The sequence below is a fragment of the Psammomys obesus genome, unplaced genomic scaffold (assembly GCF_907164565.1).
Source record: "Psammomys obesus unplaced genomic scaffold, mPsaObe1.curated_primary_1811, whole genome shotgun sequence".
NCBI lineage: Eukaryota > Metazoa > Chordata > Mammalia > Rodentia > Muridae > Psammomys > Psammomys obesus.
Window position 1 is genome coordinate 6,811,322 of NW_026593286.1, and position 16,965 is coordinate 6,828,286.

General features: G+C 47.3%; 1 protein-coding gene across 1 annotated transcript in view; it reads left to right on the forward strand.

Annotated features, from left to right (window-relative positions):
• Pde6d (phosphodiesterase 6D) overlaps positions 1-9,105 on the forward strand; it is a 35,873-nt gene extending 26,768 nt beyond the window's left edge. The window contains exons 2-5 of the mRNA XM_055616999.1: positions 4,214-4,302; positions 5,035-5,160; positions 5,823-5,928; positions 8,553-9,105. Of these exons, the coding sequence (XP_055472974.1) occupies positions 4,214-4,302; positions 5,035-5,160; positions 5,823-5,928; positions 8,553-8,634 (403 nt within the window). The 3' untranslated portion in view covers positions 8,635-9,105. The remainder of the gene's footprint in view (positions 1-4,213; positions 4,303-5,034; positions 5,161-5,822; positions 5,929-8,552) is intronic.
• Positions 9,106-16,965: the final 7,860 nt, after the last annotated feature.

Consider the following 16,965-nt stretch of genomic DNA (forward strand, 5'->3'; position numbering starts at 1 on the left):
TGTGTGTGTGTGTGTGTGTGTGTGTGTGTGTGTGTGTGTGTGTGTGTGTGCATACACATGAATGCCCCAGATTACATGTGATGGTCAGGACAACTCATGGAAATGGCTTCCTTCTTTTCACCATTCGGGTACCAGGGATTGAACTCAGAGAGCCAGGCTGAGTGGTGAGCACCTTCAGCAACCCAGACGCTTATCTTTAAAGCTGTTGGTGCTTTTACATGTGAGGGCATATTATTACTTGGCCTGGTCCCAAACGAGGGAACCCTGATACCAAGCCTCGCTCCCCTGCGAGAGCCGGCCAGTAGCAAAGGCGTATTCCCCTGCTCATCCTCCTCACAAACACACCAGGGAGCCGGATGACCTGCCTGACCCAGAGCACGGTGTTTATAAATAGAGTCCAGCACCCCCTCCTTTAAAGCCTGCCAACCTAATCCTTGCTCTAGATTGGATTTGACTTGACCTTTGAGCCTTAAAACTCAGGTCACTTTTTCCTCTGGAAATCCTGCTTAACAAAAAGCTACTGAAGCACAACTGTTTTCTTTATTTTTATTTTGGAATTCTATGTGTATAGGTATTGTACCTTCATGTATGTCCGTGTACTTGCATGCAGGACCCACTGGAGTCAAAAGAGGGCTGTGAGCTGCCGTATGGATGCTGGGAATTGAACTTGAGGCCTCTAGAAAGAACAGCAAGTGCTCTTGACTGCTGAGCCATCTCTCCAGCCCCCAAGCAAAAAGATGATCATCAACAAGATGATCAGCCATCAGAGCTTGTCTTTCACTTTTAATGGCCAGCTGTTCTCATTGTTTGCGGAGTTTTTGTTTGGTTGGTTTTTTGGTTTAGCTTGTTCTGTTATGTTTTTGGTTTTTTGAGACAAAGCCTCAGACTCAAGTCTGCTTCAGCCTTCTACATGCTAAGATTACAGGCCTGTGAATCAGTTTGTTTGGTTGCTGGAGTAGTTCCAAGACAGTCTGCCTGCCTGCCTGCCAGTCTGTCTGTCCCTCTTCCCAATTCCTTCCTCGAGTCTAAGAATGAACCCAGAGAACCCAAGACACTGAAAAGCTCTCCCACCACTGTGCCCCAGCCTTGCTTTTCATTCCTAAAGCTTCAGAACTTACAGGGGCCTCAGTCACTTTCACTCCACCACCCCTGAATAGAACCCTTTTATAGTGCTTTTTCTGTTGTTTACAGTAGATAAAATCTGATAAGGCCCTGTGACTTTGGATTGGAACTCTTATTTAGACACTGGCAGTTTTCAGATGAAAGAAATGGGAATTGTTGAGATAACCAAGAAAAAAATTGTATGTGTTTTAGTATTTAGCTGCATGTATGACTGTGCACAACTTGTGTGCAGTGCATGTAGAGGCCAGAAAAGGGCACCAGGGTCCCTGGAACTGCAGTTACAAGCAGTTGTGAGCCTCCTGTAACCCCAGTTCTAAGACAGCCAAGGCCTTTGAACTCTCTGGGCACCTGTACTCACATGCACAGCCCACACGGAAACACACACAATTGAAGATAAAGAGTTGGAGAGATAGCTAAGATGTTAAGAACATTGGACCTACTCTTCCAGAGGACCTGAGTTCAGTTCCCAGCAGTCACATAAGGCAGCTCACAACCACCTTCGATGCTAGCCCCAGGAGAGAGATCTCTGGCCTCCATGGATACCCACACACGTACACATAACTTTATTTTTGACATTATAATATAATTACATCATTTTCCCCTTTCCTTTCTTCCAAATCCTCCCATGTACCTTTTAAATTGCTCTCTTTCAAATTATGGCCTCTTTTTTTTTTTTCTAAACTGTTGTGAGATACATATAATTTTAATAAAAATAAACCTTTTGCATCCCAGGGTTTCTTGTTGACCGGAGCCAGGGGCATTTTCTCATCCAGATGCAGCTCAAGGTTTCTTCAAGGTTTTTTTTTTTTTTTTAAGAGCTGTAGCTTTTTGCTAAGAATGCTTGGCTGCCTGTGAGTCAGGAATTGTAGAGATAATTGCCATTTGTATTTGGTCTTGTTTTTTAACTTGCAGACAGTCTGATGAGTGTGTTGCTGCAGTGGGTACATGGGACACTACTGTGAGGTATTGAGAGGCCTTTGCAGAGCAGGCCAACTAAGGACTGTGTCTTCTGAAAACATGGGGCTTAAGGCATCTAGGCCAAGTCTGAGCTCAGAGTGAGTTGACAGGGCAACAGTGTCAGTTGGTCCCTGTCTTAGAACAGAGGGGCTTTCCCTTATATATACAGGGACAGGTAGGCAGACTTGTAGCTCTTAAAATTGTAAGCTATGACCTAAGTAGAAATGCACACATGAAAGATGTATTTAAATTCAGTTACTCCAAATAAAAGGTTTAACTTAGTTGTAGAATGTTTGTTACCATGTGGAAAGCCCAGGATTCTACCCCCAGAACAACAGGTTAGTTAATTAGTTTGAAGTGTGGAGCATTGGATGTGAACCAAGCAGTGGCCAGAAGCTTGTAAAGCACCTGGGAGAACTGGCTAGGACTCTCACACCCCGAGAAGAAAAGCGAGCATAACCCTGACTTCTGGCCTAGCTACTCAGTGTCTCTAGGCTGCCGGACAGCCCAAATGCATCTTGTGTATATAACAGCAAAAAAGTAGACCTCCTCCAGGTGAATGTCATCCCGTCACCCGTGTGAGGCCCAGCAGCTGAGCTGTGCAGGGCCCTCAGCTGACCTCGAGTCAAACAATAGGAGAGTGTGGCACAGATCTGCCCAAAAGGATAAGGACCAGGACCTGCACCAAGAGCCACACAGCAGGAAAGGGCAAGTTGATGCTGTCATACAAGCCCACATGGAAAACTCTTCCTCAAGTGCTTATGCAATGCTATTTTCAGGACCCCGGAACTGTGGTCTCCAGTGTCCAGGCCTAAACCATGTGCTTGCCCCAGCTGTACATGGGAGGGGTCTACACCTTAACGTCAGATACTCCGACAGCAAAGATTGGACTTGCCCCAGAGAACTCACTGCCCTTAAACAGCAGGAAGTAGTCTAAAGAGGTCTACTCCCCTTTCCTCTTTAACTGTTTTCTCCTACCTAGTGTTGGGGTGAGGTTGGAGGGGACTGGGGTGGAATAGGGTTTGGAAAGGTGATAGATATAGGAACCCAATAAAGTAGACCAAAAAAATATGCCTACAGGTGGTGCCCAATGTTGTGCGGGCATAATGGGAAATCTGGTCTCTAATGCTAACAGGGCACAGGCCCTCTCAAGACCCATTTATACCATCTCCAGAGTACCCAGAATTAAACTATCTGCAACTGGCAAAAATCATGTCCCTCCTAGAGCACAAGACAATCACAGTTAGCCAGTGGGGACAGTCTGAAGCAGCCCCATATCCCACACCCTGGAAGTAAAACAAAAACATTCACATAATATAACTGGGTTTTTTAAGAAACCAAAATTCTCACTACACTTCCTAATAAATATCTTGATTTCTAATGATTCTTGCTGTCCAGTCTGTGTGTCTCTGTCTCTCTGGGTCTCTCTCTGTCTGTGTATGTCTGTGTGCCACAACACTTTTGTGGAGGTCAGAGAGGTCAGAGGGGAGTTTTGAGGATCTGTCCAGCACCTCCACTGTGAGATCCAGGTTGTCAGGCTCATGCAGCAAGCACTTTTACCTGCTGAACCACCTTGCCAGTTCTCACTGTCTTCTTGCACATAAAAGCAGGATACCAAAAAGCTATTGAGAGTCCGTGCTAGTGGGAGACACTCCCAGACTGTGGTCTTCTGAATGGACTCTAAATGGCTCAGTTCTTTGGCAGCACCCTGATATCTGACCTGCTGTGTCTTTACCATTTGGTTGATGAGATTTTTTTTTTTCAATATTCTTTCTTCTAGCCCTTGCTACACATTCTAGTTGCTATCTTTGAGTTCTTTTCTCCCCTCCCCCCCCCCCACAATGCTGGGGATTGCACCAGGACCTGGAAGGTTCTAAGCAAGCTCTCTACCACTGAGCTATATCTTAGTTCGTGTCTCTGAACTCTTATTAAGATGATGCAGATAAAAATCTCTCCAGCCTCTGCCTCTTTCTTTAACTATCTTTTGAACTCTCCTGCATGTACTTGGCATAGAGAAGTTTGACAGACTTGCTACAAAATAAGCAAGATTTAAAAAAAAAAAAAAAAAAAAAAGATAGGAGCAAAGTAGGAGTCACTCTCAGAGCCTTATTTTCCCTTAATCATATTTGATCAGAAATTGGATGAACCTTCGGGATGCTGAAACAGGGAAGATACTCTGGCAAGGAACAGAAGACCTGTCTGTGCCTGGTGTGGAGCATGAAGGTACTTTGCAGCCCCTTGAATGCACAAGCTATGCCCAGTGCCAGAACTGACCCTGGCATCTAAGCTAAGTAAACACCCAGCTACTAGACAAGTGAGCGCTACAGGCGAACAGAAACAACACTTCTCATTCTTCTTTTACATGTCTTTCATTTCCCCAAATCCACTTTAGCATTGGACCATACCCAGATCTGGATGTGATGGCATATTCCTATAATCCCAGCACTTTGCAAGTTGAGGCAGGAAAATCAGGAGTTCAAGGCCAGCGTCAGCTACCTAGCTAACTCAAAACCAATTTGGACCACATGAGGGAGACCCTGTCTCAAAAAGAAAAAAAAAAAAAAAATCTAAGATTTCAACTTTTTCCGAAAGAAAATTTTCATTTTTGTCTCTCTGAAGGAAAAAAGAAAAGGGAAAGCATTTTGAGGAATCATACTATAGGGAAGGCACCACGCGGCCTGCATAGAGAGTATGTTCACAGCCCTTGCCTGCCAAGAGCAGCTAGGTGAGGCCTGTGGAGACACCAGATCTCGTGTTCCTTAACACATCACATGTGTTGACCAACAAGACCTCTGCTTTCAGTTGGAATGTAATGCAGTTACCAAGGCATCTAATGAAATTTAACTAATATAACGGATTCTCTAAGGCAGCCAGAGGCACTCCCTGGAAGCTGAAGCATCATATTCTTGAGGTTCTCATCTAGAAGGGTACCAATATCTCTCTCTCTCTCATCAGCCCGTGTGCCCAAGAAAATCCTCAAGTGCAAGGCAGTGTCTCGAGAACTGAACTTTTCTTCAGCAGAGCAAATGGAAAAATTCCGCCTGGAACAAAAAGTTTACTTCAAAGGACAATGCCTAGAAGGTACTCTGCTACATGTGTGCCTGAACCAGCACACGTGGCTAGGAGGATAGGGGCAAAAGGCAGAGCAGTGCTTTGAAAACACTGGTTTCATAACTGAAAGAATTTCTACATTCTACAACACTGGGGACTCCAGTGAAAACAAAGCAAAGCAAGGCTGGACACAAAAGGGGCTTTGAGCTCTGTAGCAGTGGAAGCTTGGGCGCCTGCGCCTGGTGTAGTATTACACTGAGCCTGGAAGGAGCAATTATGTAGAAGGTAGTATAGGACGCCACCTCCACATCCTCAGCTGTGTGTGGTAAGGCCTCTGCACTGAGTAGGCAAAACGTAAGAGAACATGTAGGCACCATAGAGCTGAGATTCCAAAGGCCTATCTGCCTTTCACTGCAAATCTCGCTACTCCTAGGAAAATCCCGCTTAGCATGTGTCCTGCTCCCTGATTCCCGTCTATTAGACACCATAGGAAGCAAGCCTGTGGCACAGATGTGAAGATGGTCTGTGAAGGTCTCGGTGTCCTTTTGTGGGCCTCTGGTTTAGGAGGGCTCTGACAGGTTACCTTCATGTTTTTAGACAGGATGAGCCCGCTCTAAAGGAGAGGACGCATAGCCTGTGGCTCCCCATGCCCACAGTAGCACCTGCTCACTGGCTTTTCCTTCTCCCTTCAGAGTGGTTCTTCGAGTTTGGCTTTGTGATCCCTAACTCCACAAACACTTGGCAGTCCTTGATAGAAGCAGCGCCTGAGTCCCAGATGATGCCTGCCAGCGTCCTAACGTGAGTGAAGGCCCAGGAGATGTCAAAACGTGTCTCAGGCCAGGCTTTCAGGCAGGTGCAACTCCAAGGTGTTATTCCTAGGCAGAGAACTAGAGAGAGAACACTAAAAGAGTGTCCAGTGGTATGTTGAGGATCCTGACTTTCGTCCTATGAAAAATAGCAGTTCAAAAACTTTAGACCACATTTTAAATTTCCAGTTTACCGTGACTACTTGTCTCCATGGACGATGATGTCTTATCTTGCTGAGTCTTACTTTCACGGATAAAGTAAAGATAAAAAATTGAGACGATGTGCCGGGTGCAGTGGCTCACACCTGTAATCCCAGCACTCAGGAAGCAGAGGCAGGTGGATCTCTGTGAGTTTGAGGCCAGCCTGCTCTACAAAGTGAGTCTAGGAGAGCCAAGACTACACAGAGAAACCTTGTCTCCAAAAGAGAAAATGTGGAAGAGAACTGGCACAAAACAAATGTCAAATCTTGCGATTTCACACTCCCCTCGAGCCTCTGTAAGCTGTCTGGACCCTTAACACATCCGCCAAAGTGCCCCATCTTATATTTGAGCATAGCTTTTCAGAGACTGGCCTAGAATTTAGTAACTGTGCTTCCTGATCAAAGAACAGTTCGTTTGTATTGTCAAAAGCAACTGTCAAGGCCTGACAAGACCTGCCGACTTAAGTTTGATCTCTGGAACCCTAAGCCAGAAGGAGAAAACAGTCTTTGAAAGTTGTCCTTTGAGCTCCACACATGGACCATGGCACATACCAAATGTTCCCACACTAACACACATCAGCTACAGATACACAGTAATATAAGATAAAAATGTAAAGACACCGTCAGCAGCTGCCACTTGCCACCTTCTCTGGGGAAAAGACAGAGTCTTTAAATACTTCAGGAGGCCTGGAGTTGTACCTCAGTGGTAGAGAACATGCTTAACATGTGTGAGTTCTATATCCGACACTGCCAAAAAAAAAAAAGTTTCAGTAGTCGTGCTGTCTAAAAGTTTGTACCCACTCACAATTGTGTAACACTGGATCTTCTGCCAGGAGATCCTTCATGAAAACCACATCAAATGTATAAAAGCGCTATAGAGAGGCTGGGGAGATGGCTCAGTAGTCGGAGTGTTGGATGCTTTTCCAGAGGACTCAAGTGTGATTGCCAGCACCCACAGGGCAACTCTCAACTCTCTATAGCTCCAATTCCATGGGACCTAATGCCCTCTCTAGCCTCCACAGGCACCAGGCACGCGTGTTGGGGCACATTAACACGCAGGCAAAAACATCCGTACACATAAAATAAAATTACTTTTTATTTTTAACTGTTTTTAAGACAGGGTCTCTCTATGTAGTCCTGGCTGTGCTGGAACTCATTCTGTAAACCTGGCTGGCCTCAAACTCACAGAGATCTGCCTTCCTCTGTCCCCTGAGTACTGGGATTAAGGGCATGTGCCACCATGCCCATCCTTAAAATAATTATTTTTAAAAATAAATATGCTTAAAACCCTCAGACAGATTTGGTATGGCAGCAATATTCCGTTTTATAAATGGGAGCACTGCCATTTATGGCTCATTGGGAATATTCTTGCCTGGCATGCACAGGGTTCTAGGTCCACTCTGGCATGGCCAGAAAAGGAAAACAGAATGGGCCACTGAGATAACCATCTAATCACTCAGAAAAGTGACCCCCGCCCTCACTGTGCAGGAGCCTCATTTAAGACTCTGTGGTCGTAAACCACAGAAGCAAGCCCTGGCTAATAGAATGGAGTTAAACCAAGTAGGGACCTGGGCAGCTTGGAAGAGATGAGGGAAAGAACCTGTTACTTCTTCCTCAAGGAGTAGCTGAAGAAGGATGCTATTCAGGGAAAAGAATCTGATTGGCATGACTAGAACACTGTGGCACCCCTTTATAAGGTGAGAGGGAGTCGCTCAGCTGACCCAGGCGCTGGAAGAGGGGATTGTTCACAGTGGAAGAGCAGCGAGCCATCACCCAAAGTCAGGGGAGTGCTGCAGGGCAGGCCGTACCCTAGCTGCCAGCGTTAGGCAGTATTGTAGGAAAAGCTGCCATCCTGAGGTCAGCCCAGGATCTGCAGCCAGCCATTAGTAACCCAGCCAGAGGGGTCCATGGGATCTGTATGCAGAGCCCCTGCAAAGACCTTAGTGTGCCAAGATGGAAGGCACACTCTTGCACTTGTTGGGAAAAAACTAGTCGTGTGAGTTAAATGCTGTGGGACTCTAACCCATGCAGACAACACTTTTTAATTAATTATGTTTTGTTTTGCTTTGCTTTCTGTTTTGAGACATGGCCTCACTTTGCAGCCTTGGGTGGCCTGGACCTCACAGAGCCGCCGGCCTCTTCCTCCCTGGTGCTGGGACTGGAGGTGTGCACCACCGTGCCTGACTTTGTTCTCCTATGACACAGAGCCTCACTATACAGCCCAGAGTAGCCTTGAACTGGGATCCTCCTGCCTGGCCGTGTGGATACGGTGTGGGCTGCGCACCGCACGCCTGGCTCTGAGCAAGGCCTGTAGTGTAACAAGGCTCTGCGTGGTACGTGTGCTCATCCCCAATGCACACGTGGGGCCGCGGCCTGCGGCCCTCACTCTCTTGGCCCTCTCCGTTCTCTCCCACAGGGGCAATGTCATCATAGAGACAAAGTTTTTTGACGACGATCTTCTTGTCAGCACCTCCAGAGTGAGGCTTTTCTACATTTGAGAGAAGAACTCGAGTGCACTTCCAAGAATCTGGAACGGGGCAGGAGGAAGCTCTACATTTTTCCTCTACACAGTTGATTTTTGATACTCCAGCTGACTCCTTCCACACAGAACCCACCTGTGGCACCAGGAGACCAGCTCTGTATAGGTAGCCAGTTGGCTTTTCCTCCCAAACCTCCATCCTCACTGACAAGACTAAACTCCCAACCCCAGCCCAGGGCAGGGGACAAGCCTTCCTAGTACGAACACGGGAGCAGACCCACACCAGGAACCACACTGTGCGTGTCACCTGCCCCACCTCCTCCGTGGGCCCTACAGGCTTTCTTTGGCCTCCAGTTTTGAAAAAAATTACCTTTCTGACCCATTTAGGTTTTTTCCTACCACTTCTATTTCATACATTCTCATACCTTTAACTTGTAAAATAGACTATTATTATTACATAATGTAATTAAAGCATTAAAATATTCCTACAGTCTTTAGCATGGTACTGCTTCCATCTCTCTTTCTTTTCTGAGCTGTGAATCTGTCTTCCTGAAGGAAGAAGGGTTTGTGTTTCACTCCAGAAGCAGACTGATAGCTTTCATTCATTCCCAGATGTCTCCACCTGCTGCTTCTGGAAGCAGACGTCAGAAGAAAGGGAAACAGTGGGCTGGGGCGAGGCTTAGCGAAAGCCAGCATGGCAGGGGCACAGTCCTTCTGCAGTGTGCCCGGGCCTGACACAGAGAACCACAGGAGCGCTTAGACAGGGACTGGGCCACAGAGTTCACTGTCCTTCACAGAATACCTACAATTTCAAGTTACCTGGCAACAGAAGGGTAGACCTGAGACTGGAGGGCACTACCTGGCTCTTTAGTGTAACCAGGCTCCCTAGCTCCCACCTTCCTTCCGAGTCCATTGCCTGTCCCTGTATGTTACTTTGGGTGAGGAGAAGATACTATATATTCTGAGTGTCTCCACACCAATTTTCTGTGATGGTTTCTTATGTTATCATGGAACGCTTGTTTTGTTTTCTTTTTTTTTTTTTCAGGGAAGGTCTCATGTAGCCCAGGCCAACCTCATGCTGGCTCTAGCTTCAAGTATGATCTTAAACTTCTGATCCTCTCTCTACCTTCTCAGTACTGGAATGCAGGTGTGTGATACCACATAAGGTTTACGGGGTGCTAGGGTTCAAATCCAGGGCTTTGTGAATGCTAGAGAAGCAGTGGACCAACTGAGCTACATCTCTTCCTAGAAAACTCTTCAAGATCCAAAACTATATTAGAAAAAACAAAGTGAGGGGTTAGGGATGTAGCTGGGTGTGGTGGTGGCACACACCTGTAATCCCAGCATTCCACAGTGGGAGACAGGAAGGTCAGCTCCAGCTACAGAGTATGTTTAAGATTGCCTAAGTATGTGAGGATCTCTCTCCTTCTCTTTCTCCCTCCCTCTCTTTCTGTCCCTCTACTCTCTCTGTTTCTCCTCTCTCTCTATCTCTCTCTCTCTTTCCCACACACATACACACAGGTGGAAAAAAGAAAAAAGATGAAAATGAATTAAGGTTTCCTTGGTCTTCTTGAACCACAGCTCTTCTCGGCATAGACTGTCTTCTGTTTTCCTGAACCATATGTGCTCTCAGAATTCTCTCAGGGAGTGCTCACCAGTGCTGGACACATGGTGGAGAAAATCATACCTGGAAAACGCTTCCGGGAACAGGCATGATGACTCCCCTAGCACGGGGGAGGTGAGGGCAGGAAGATCAGTTCAAGGTCATCCTCAGCTGCATAGCAAGCTTGAGGCCAGCCTAGGCTACATGAGACCCTGACTCAAGAGAAAAGACTTCTCCATTGTCTCATCCAGGCAAAACGTGCTGATTGCTAGCTTCTCTGAGAAAAGCAGAAAAGGAATTATACCTCAGGTACTCTCTGGAGCTACCTGTCTCTGGGGTAGGATACATATGTTCAAGAAACAGTTCTCCTGAAACAGCAGTGAGGACAGTGAGCCGTGCCGTGAGCTGTGAGCCCACAGAGAACAGCAGGACGCTGGGGGCTTGGAGGAGAGGCGAGAGTTAGCACAGACAATGAATGAACACAGGCAAAGAGAGGTTATGAGACCTGTGAGGATTGTGCAGGTCTGATGACCCCTAGGTTGGTCGTCAGTGTCAGCTTTTTTTTATTAAAGATGTATTTTTATTGTTAATTTTATGTGTGATTATGTGCACGTGAATACAGGTGCCTGAAGAGGCCAGAGGTGTCTGATTCCCCTGGAGCTAGAGTTACAGGACTCATGTGGGTGCTGGGAATGGAGCTCAGATCCTCCTCAAGAGCGCTCTTAAGCCAGGAAGCCATCTCCCCAGCCCCCAGGTCAGCTTTTACAGGGTGAATGCAAGCTGAGGTCGGAATTGATACCCAGTTGGCTGAAGGCCAACTAAATATTTTCTAGATACTCTGAAACCTCTGGAAGTGTATTGGAAGAAACATGTCGACAAAGGCCGGCACACTATGTGGCCACTGGTTTTCAAAAGTCAGTAGGTACTTGCTTAGGTCCCCAGAGATTCTGATTTCAGAGTCAGGCTGAGGCTGTGCTCAGGGGTAGAGCTCAAGGCTGCAATGCCCAGTCCTGCAGGAAAAGAAAACACCCTGGTACCTGGTGTAGACAGTCTGCAGACTACTCTAAGACCCATTAATGCGACCTTTGAACTGCTAGAGAAACAAGCATACGTGAGGACAGCCCCAAGCCAGCCCAGGATCTCTGAGCAGACCCACTTCAGTCCTGTGCACACTGAGGGGAAGCGTTAGCTTGGATCACTAAGGAGAGGAGGGGATGCCAGGCCACACAGCCTTAGACAGGTTTGGGTGAGAGAACAGATTTCTTTGGGGAAAGATCAGCACAGTTTTGCTGAAGCCCTCTCACCTTTCTCCCCATTGTATCACTTGCCAATATCTTGAGCCCTTTTAAAAATTTTTGGGGGATGGGAGGCAGAGGGAGGTGGATCTTCAAGTTTGAGGCCAGCCTGGTCTACAGAGTGAGTTCCTGGGCAGCCAGGGCTATATAAAGAAACCCTGGGGGTGGGGCCCAGCATCTCGCAGGCTAGCCTCAAACTCATCACCATCCACGCTGCCTCTCCCTCACATGGCTGCGGCCACCACACCAGCTGCACGCTGCTCTTCTTAAGTTTTCAATGTTTATCCCGGGTACATACACCAGGGTGGAGTCAAAAGCTGACCTGAGTGAGTTGGTGTCACCTTCCACTATGGGGTTCCAGGGACTGAACTTAGGCAGAAGGGTTGGAGGGAGCACCTTCACCTTATGGTCCATCATGAGGGCCCTGGTGTTCTTTTGCGGTGGCAGATGTACCAGGCACTGAGTTTGACCTGCGTGGGGGATTCAGGCCACACTCGGAGACCATTCTATGTATCCGTAAGAGGCTGTGCTCCACACAGGTCTGTCTTGACTAAACCCCCTCAGCAGGAGGAGGAGGATATGACAAATGGTTTTTGTAAGATGGGGATTTACAGGAAGAGATGTTCCTGAGGACAAACAAAATCAAGAAAGCCCTCTTTACTGCTTACCCACCAAATTGGTTGGTTGTTGTTTGGTAGGTTGGTTTTTTTTTCTAAGGTGCTAGGACTAGGCCTTACACATGCTGAACATGTATTCTACCATTGAGTGACAGCCCCAGCCCTAACTATATTTTTGAAAATAAGAGGGCTGGAAAGATGGCTTTTGTTAAAATAGAGTAACTCCCTTGCAGAGGAGCCCAGCACCTGCTCTGGCTGCCTCACAACTGCCCATAGCTCCAGCCCAGGGCATTTAATGCCTCAGGCCTCCATGGGTACCCACACTCACAGACACAACATTAAAAAAAAATAAGGGGACTGCAGAGATGGCTTGGCAGTTAGGAGTACTTACTACTCTTGCAGAGGACCTCAGTTCAGTTCCCAGCACCCACATGGCAACTGTGGTTAGTACCTAACTCCAGGTCTGGGAGATCCCGCACCCTCTTCTGACCTCCATGAGCACCAGACACATACCCAACGCACATACCTATGAACAGGCAAGCATTCATGCATATTAGAACACATCAATCTGAAAATAAGCAAGAAAAGATGGGGCTGGAGAGAACTCAGAGCTACCATCCATATGACAGCTCACAACCATCTGTAATGCAGTTCCAGGGCAGCAGGCCTCATTTCTGCCCCCAACAGGTACTAGGCCTGCGCGTGGAGCTCACACATACATGCAGGCAAAATACTCATATATACATTTTTGTTTGTTTTTTAAGAAAAGAAGGATCTGGAGAGATGAGGTCCTGAGTTCAATTCCAGCAACCACATGGTGGCTCATAGCCATCTATAGTGAGATCTGGTGCCCTCTGCTGGCCTGCAGACACACATGCAGGCAGAACGCTATGTAAATAATAAATAAGTAAATCTTAAAAAAAAAAAAAAAAGGGGGGGGGGGGGGGAAGTCTTGTCTTCAGCTTTGCTTGGTTTTAACTTTTTTTGTTTTTCGAGACAGGGTTTCCCTGTGTAGTCTTGGCTGCCTTGGACTAGCTCTGTAGACCAGGCTGGCCTTAAACTTATGGAGATCCTATGCCTCTGCCTCCCTGAGTGCTGGGATTATAGGTGTGCGCCACCACGCCTGGCTTTGGCTTCAGCCTTGCATAGTCTTTCACTCCTGTCCCTCTATGTTTCAGGCTTTCTGGAAGTGTCTTACCTCTCCTTGTCCTCCTCACTTCAAAGCTGCTGCCTCCCCTCTGTCTCTTTCTGGGGCTCCTCCCATGCTTCTTGCTTTTATGGGGCACTTGACCCTTTACCTTCCCTGGAAATTCTTTTCTTATGTTTCAAGAACCCCTGTCTAGGTGCGCTGTTCCTTGCTCCTTGATAGTCTTTCTTTTCTTCGTCTTCCTCTTCTTCTTCAATGAGTTAATTCGTCGACAGTGTCACACACATATACACACACACACACACACACACACACACACACACACACACACACACATCTTCATTTTCGTCCTGCTCCCTTGACCCAGTTTTTCTTTTTAAGCTATTGTTTATCAAGAACAGACCGTGTGCCAATCCATTAAGCCCTAAACCTTGACTCCCATTTCCTGAGCTTGCCTTCAGGCAGCAGACGGTAAGTGGTGGAGACACCTTGCTGGAAGAAGTGAGCTCGTCACTTTCCGGTAGTTTCCAGAAGGAAGAGGCAGGAAGAACTTCAAGTTTTGAGTCACACATTCAAGAAACAACGCTGTGGAGGTGGCAGACCAGGCCCAGAGGATTGATAAATCTTCCCACCCCAGCCAGCAGCCAACAGACTGAAAGCCAGGTTTCCTTTGCAAAATCTGTGAGACTGTGAGCAGTAGCAGCAAGAGTATATCTGTCCAATACTTGCCTCAAGGCCGGAGAGAACTTGGTTGTGCTGGGCAGCAGCCACTGCCGGGCTGAAATCGGATGAGAAGGACAGAGTTGGGCAGAGTAGGTCCTGATGGCTCTGTCTTGCCACAGACTCATCAGATGTGAGGGTGGATGGACTCCTCTGTACGGATGGGCCGTGGCTACAAGAGCAGCTGTCCCCATGCTCCATCTCCCTCCGGATAGACTCAAGTCTACAAACATCACTCTCTCCATCCCTCCTGCCCTTACTCTGGTCCCCCATAGCCAACTGGGACCAGGCACTGGCTGTCCCCATCCATTCCTAGTCATACTGCAGGTCATAGCCAGAAAGAATGTCCTGGATGAAAAGCTGATCCCCGTCCCTGCTAGGTGAACATCATGTGCCCTTAGTCAAAATAAGCCTCTCTGCTAATTGTGTCAAGTTTACTTTCAGCACTTGCTCATGACCTAGTCTCTGTTCCAAAGCTCTCAAAACAGAGCCAGGTATGGTGGTGTAATTTGGAGACTGAGTCAGGAAAATCTGAGTTCAATGCCGACCTAGATTGCCTAGCGAGACTGTCTCAAAAATGTCCTTTTCTGGTGGGCCCAGTGGGGCATGCCCTCAAACCCAACACTAGGAAAGCAGAGGCAAGTAATCTCTGTGAATCTGAGGCTAATGCTAGTCGGCATAGCAAGCTCCAGGACAGCCAGGGCTACACTGGAAAACCCTGTCTTCCCCACTCCCCATCCTTCCTATTAGTATTGGAGTTAGGGAGATGGCTCAGCAGTCAAGAGTACTTGGTGCCTGTGCAGGACTCAGATTTGATTCCTAGCACCTACATGGGGGTCCACATCCAGCCGCAACTCAAGTTCTAGGGGATCTCATACCTTCTCCTAGTTTCTGCAGACAAACCAGGCATGCATTTGGCACACATATACACATTCAGGCAAAAGACACACATGCACTAAATCTAAAGATTTTTCAAAACAAAAAAATGTATATGTAGTCCTAGAAAGAAGGACCCATGCCTCACACTGACAGTTTCTTGCCAGGCATTATGACCCATGCCTCTAATTCGAGCAAGCACTCTGGAGGTAAAAGCAGGAGGATTCGGAGTTCAAGGCCACCTCTGGCTATATAATGAGTCCAAGACCAGCCTGGATTACATGAGACACTGTCTTAAAAAAAACAAACCAACCAAGGCTGGAGAGATGGCTCAGTGGTTAGCAGTTAGCAGTGGCTGCTCTTCCAGAGGACTCCAGTCTGGTTCTGAGTACTTACATGGTAGCTCCCAAGCTTCTGTAACTCTCAATTCTAGAGTATCCGACTCCCCCTCCTGGCCTCTGTCGGCATTGCATGCACATGATGCCCAGACACACAGGGCCGGAAAAGCATTTGTACACATATAAGAAAAAAGAAAAAAAAATGTCAACCAATATATCAACCCTTGTTCCCAAGTGTTACTTATGGACTGAGTCAGGGCTGAGGTCACACAAAGCAATTTCTTTCAGTGTTCCTAGCAAACATGCTCCTACTGAAGGCTGAAAACAGTTCAGCATTCAGCCTTTTTAAAATTGGTGACTCTGGTGAACAATGTTGTCATGGACATCCTTGAGTGTAGTACCTGCCCCAGCACTTCTGCTGTGCTTAAGATAGTTTCCTGGAAGTGCAATTTCTTGGTGAAGAGTATGTCTGTGGGGCCGCTAGGATGGCTTAGTAGGTAAAGGTGCTTGCTGCCAAGCCTGACGACCTGAGTTCAATCCACGGGACCAACTCATACAAGTTTTCCTCTGACCTACATACGCATGCATGCTCACACACAACTAATTAAATAAAATGCACTTAAGAGCTGGGCGCAGTGATGCACGCCTGTAATTCCAGCACTCGGGAACACAGAGGCAGGTGGATCTCTGTGAGTTCCAGGCCAGCCTGGTGTACAAAGTGAGTCCAGTACAGCCAAGGCTACACAGAGAAACCCTGTCTCCAAAAGTAAAATAATAACAATAATAATAAATTTAAATGCACTTAAGAACATATGCTTTAGCTGGGCATGGTGGCTCATGTCTTTAATCCCAGCAGTCAGGAATCAGAGGCAAGCAAACTCAATCTCTGAGTTCGAGGCCAGCCTGGTGTAAAAAATTGACTCCACGACTCACAGTGATCCTCCTGCTTCAGCCTCCTGGCTGTGAGATTACAGACCTGAGCCAGTCTGCCCAGTATACTTTTTGGACCTTAATATAGAGGGTCAGAATACTTCCCAGCTAGGTGTCCACTGGTGTCCAGCCTTTGCTGTCTCCCCAGCCTATGCTGCCAGTCACATTTCTGGCCTAGGGCACACTGGCTCCTCTCTGTGCTGAGCACAACTCCAGACTGCCTGCAACCAAAGACACAGCCCATGAAGTCCTAAGATAGACTATAGAAGCAGCTCCCAAAGGAATCTGCCTCCTGCCCAGTTCAGCACATATTCCCTAAGCCCTGGCGAGGGCCTGTGTTTTGCAAGATCAGCTTTTCGGGACACCAGTGTCCTTCAGTATGTTAATAGGCTCTATTGAAAATAAGAAATCCAGGTCACATAAATTTAGAGAGCTACATGTTAAGCTTTCTCGGAGACTCAGCACTCTTGGTTATGCTAAAGGCCCAATGGGCCCTTTACAAGGAAAAAAATGAACAAACCCTTCTCCTGTCATTTCAACAAATAGGATGGCTCTCACCATCCGTTTCTCAGGTGTGCCTTCTTCAGACAAAGACTTGAAGCTTCCTGACCATGGGGAGGGGATTCCTCTTATCTGGGAGCCTCTCCAAGCAACTGAGCTAGTTGAGGGATGGGGGCAAAGCAAAACTAATAAAGCTATGGAGTCGGAGTGCCAAACTCTGAAGAAAGGAAAGGAGCTTTTGGCAGAGGGTACATGGTGGGCCATTCAGATGGCCTTGGGCCATACCTCATCTATTGAGAGAGATCTGAGAGGGACCAGAGTCC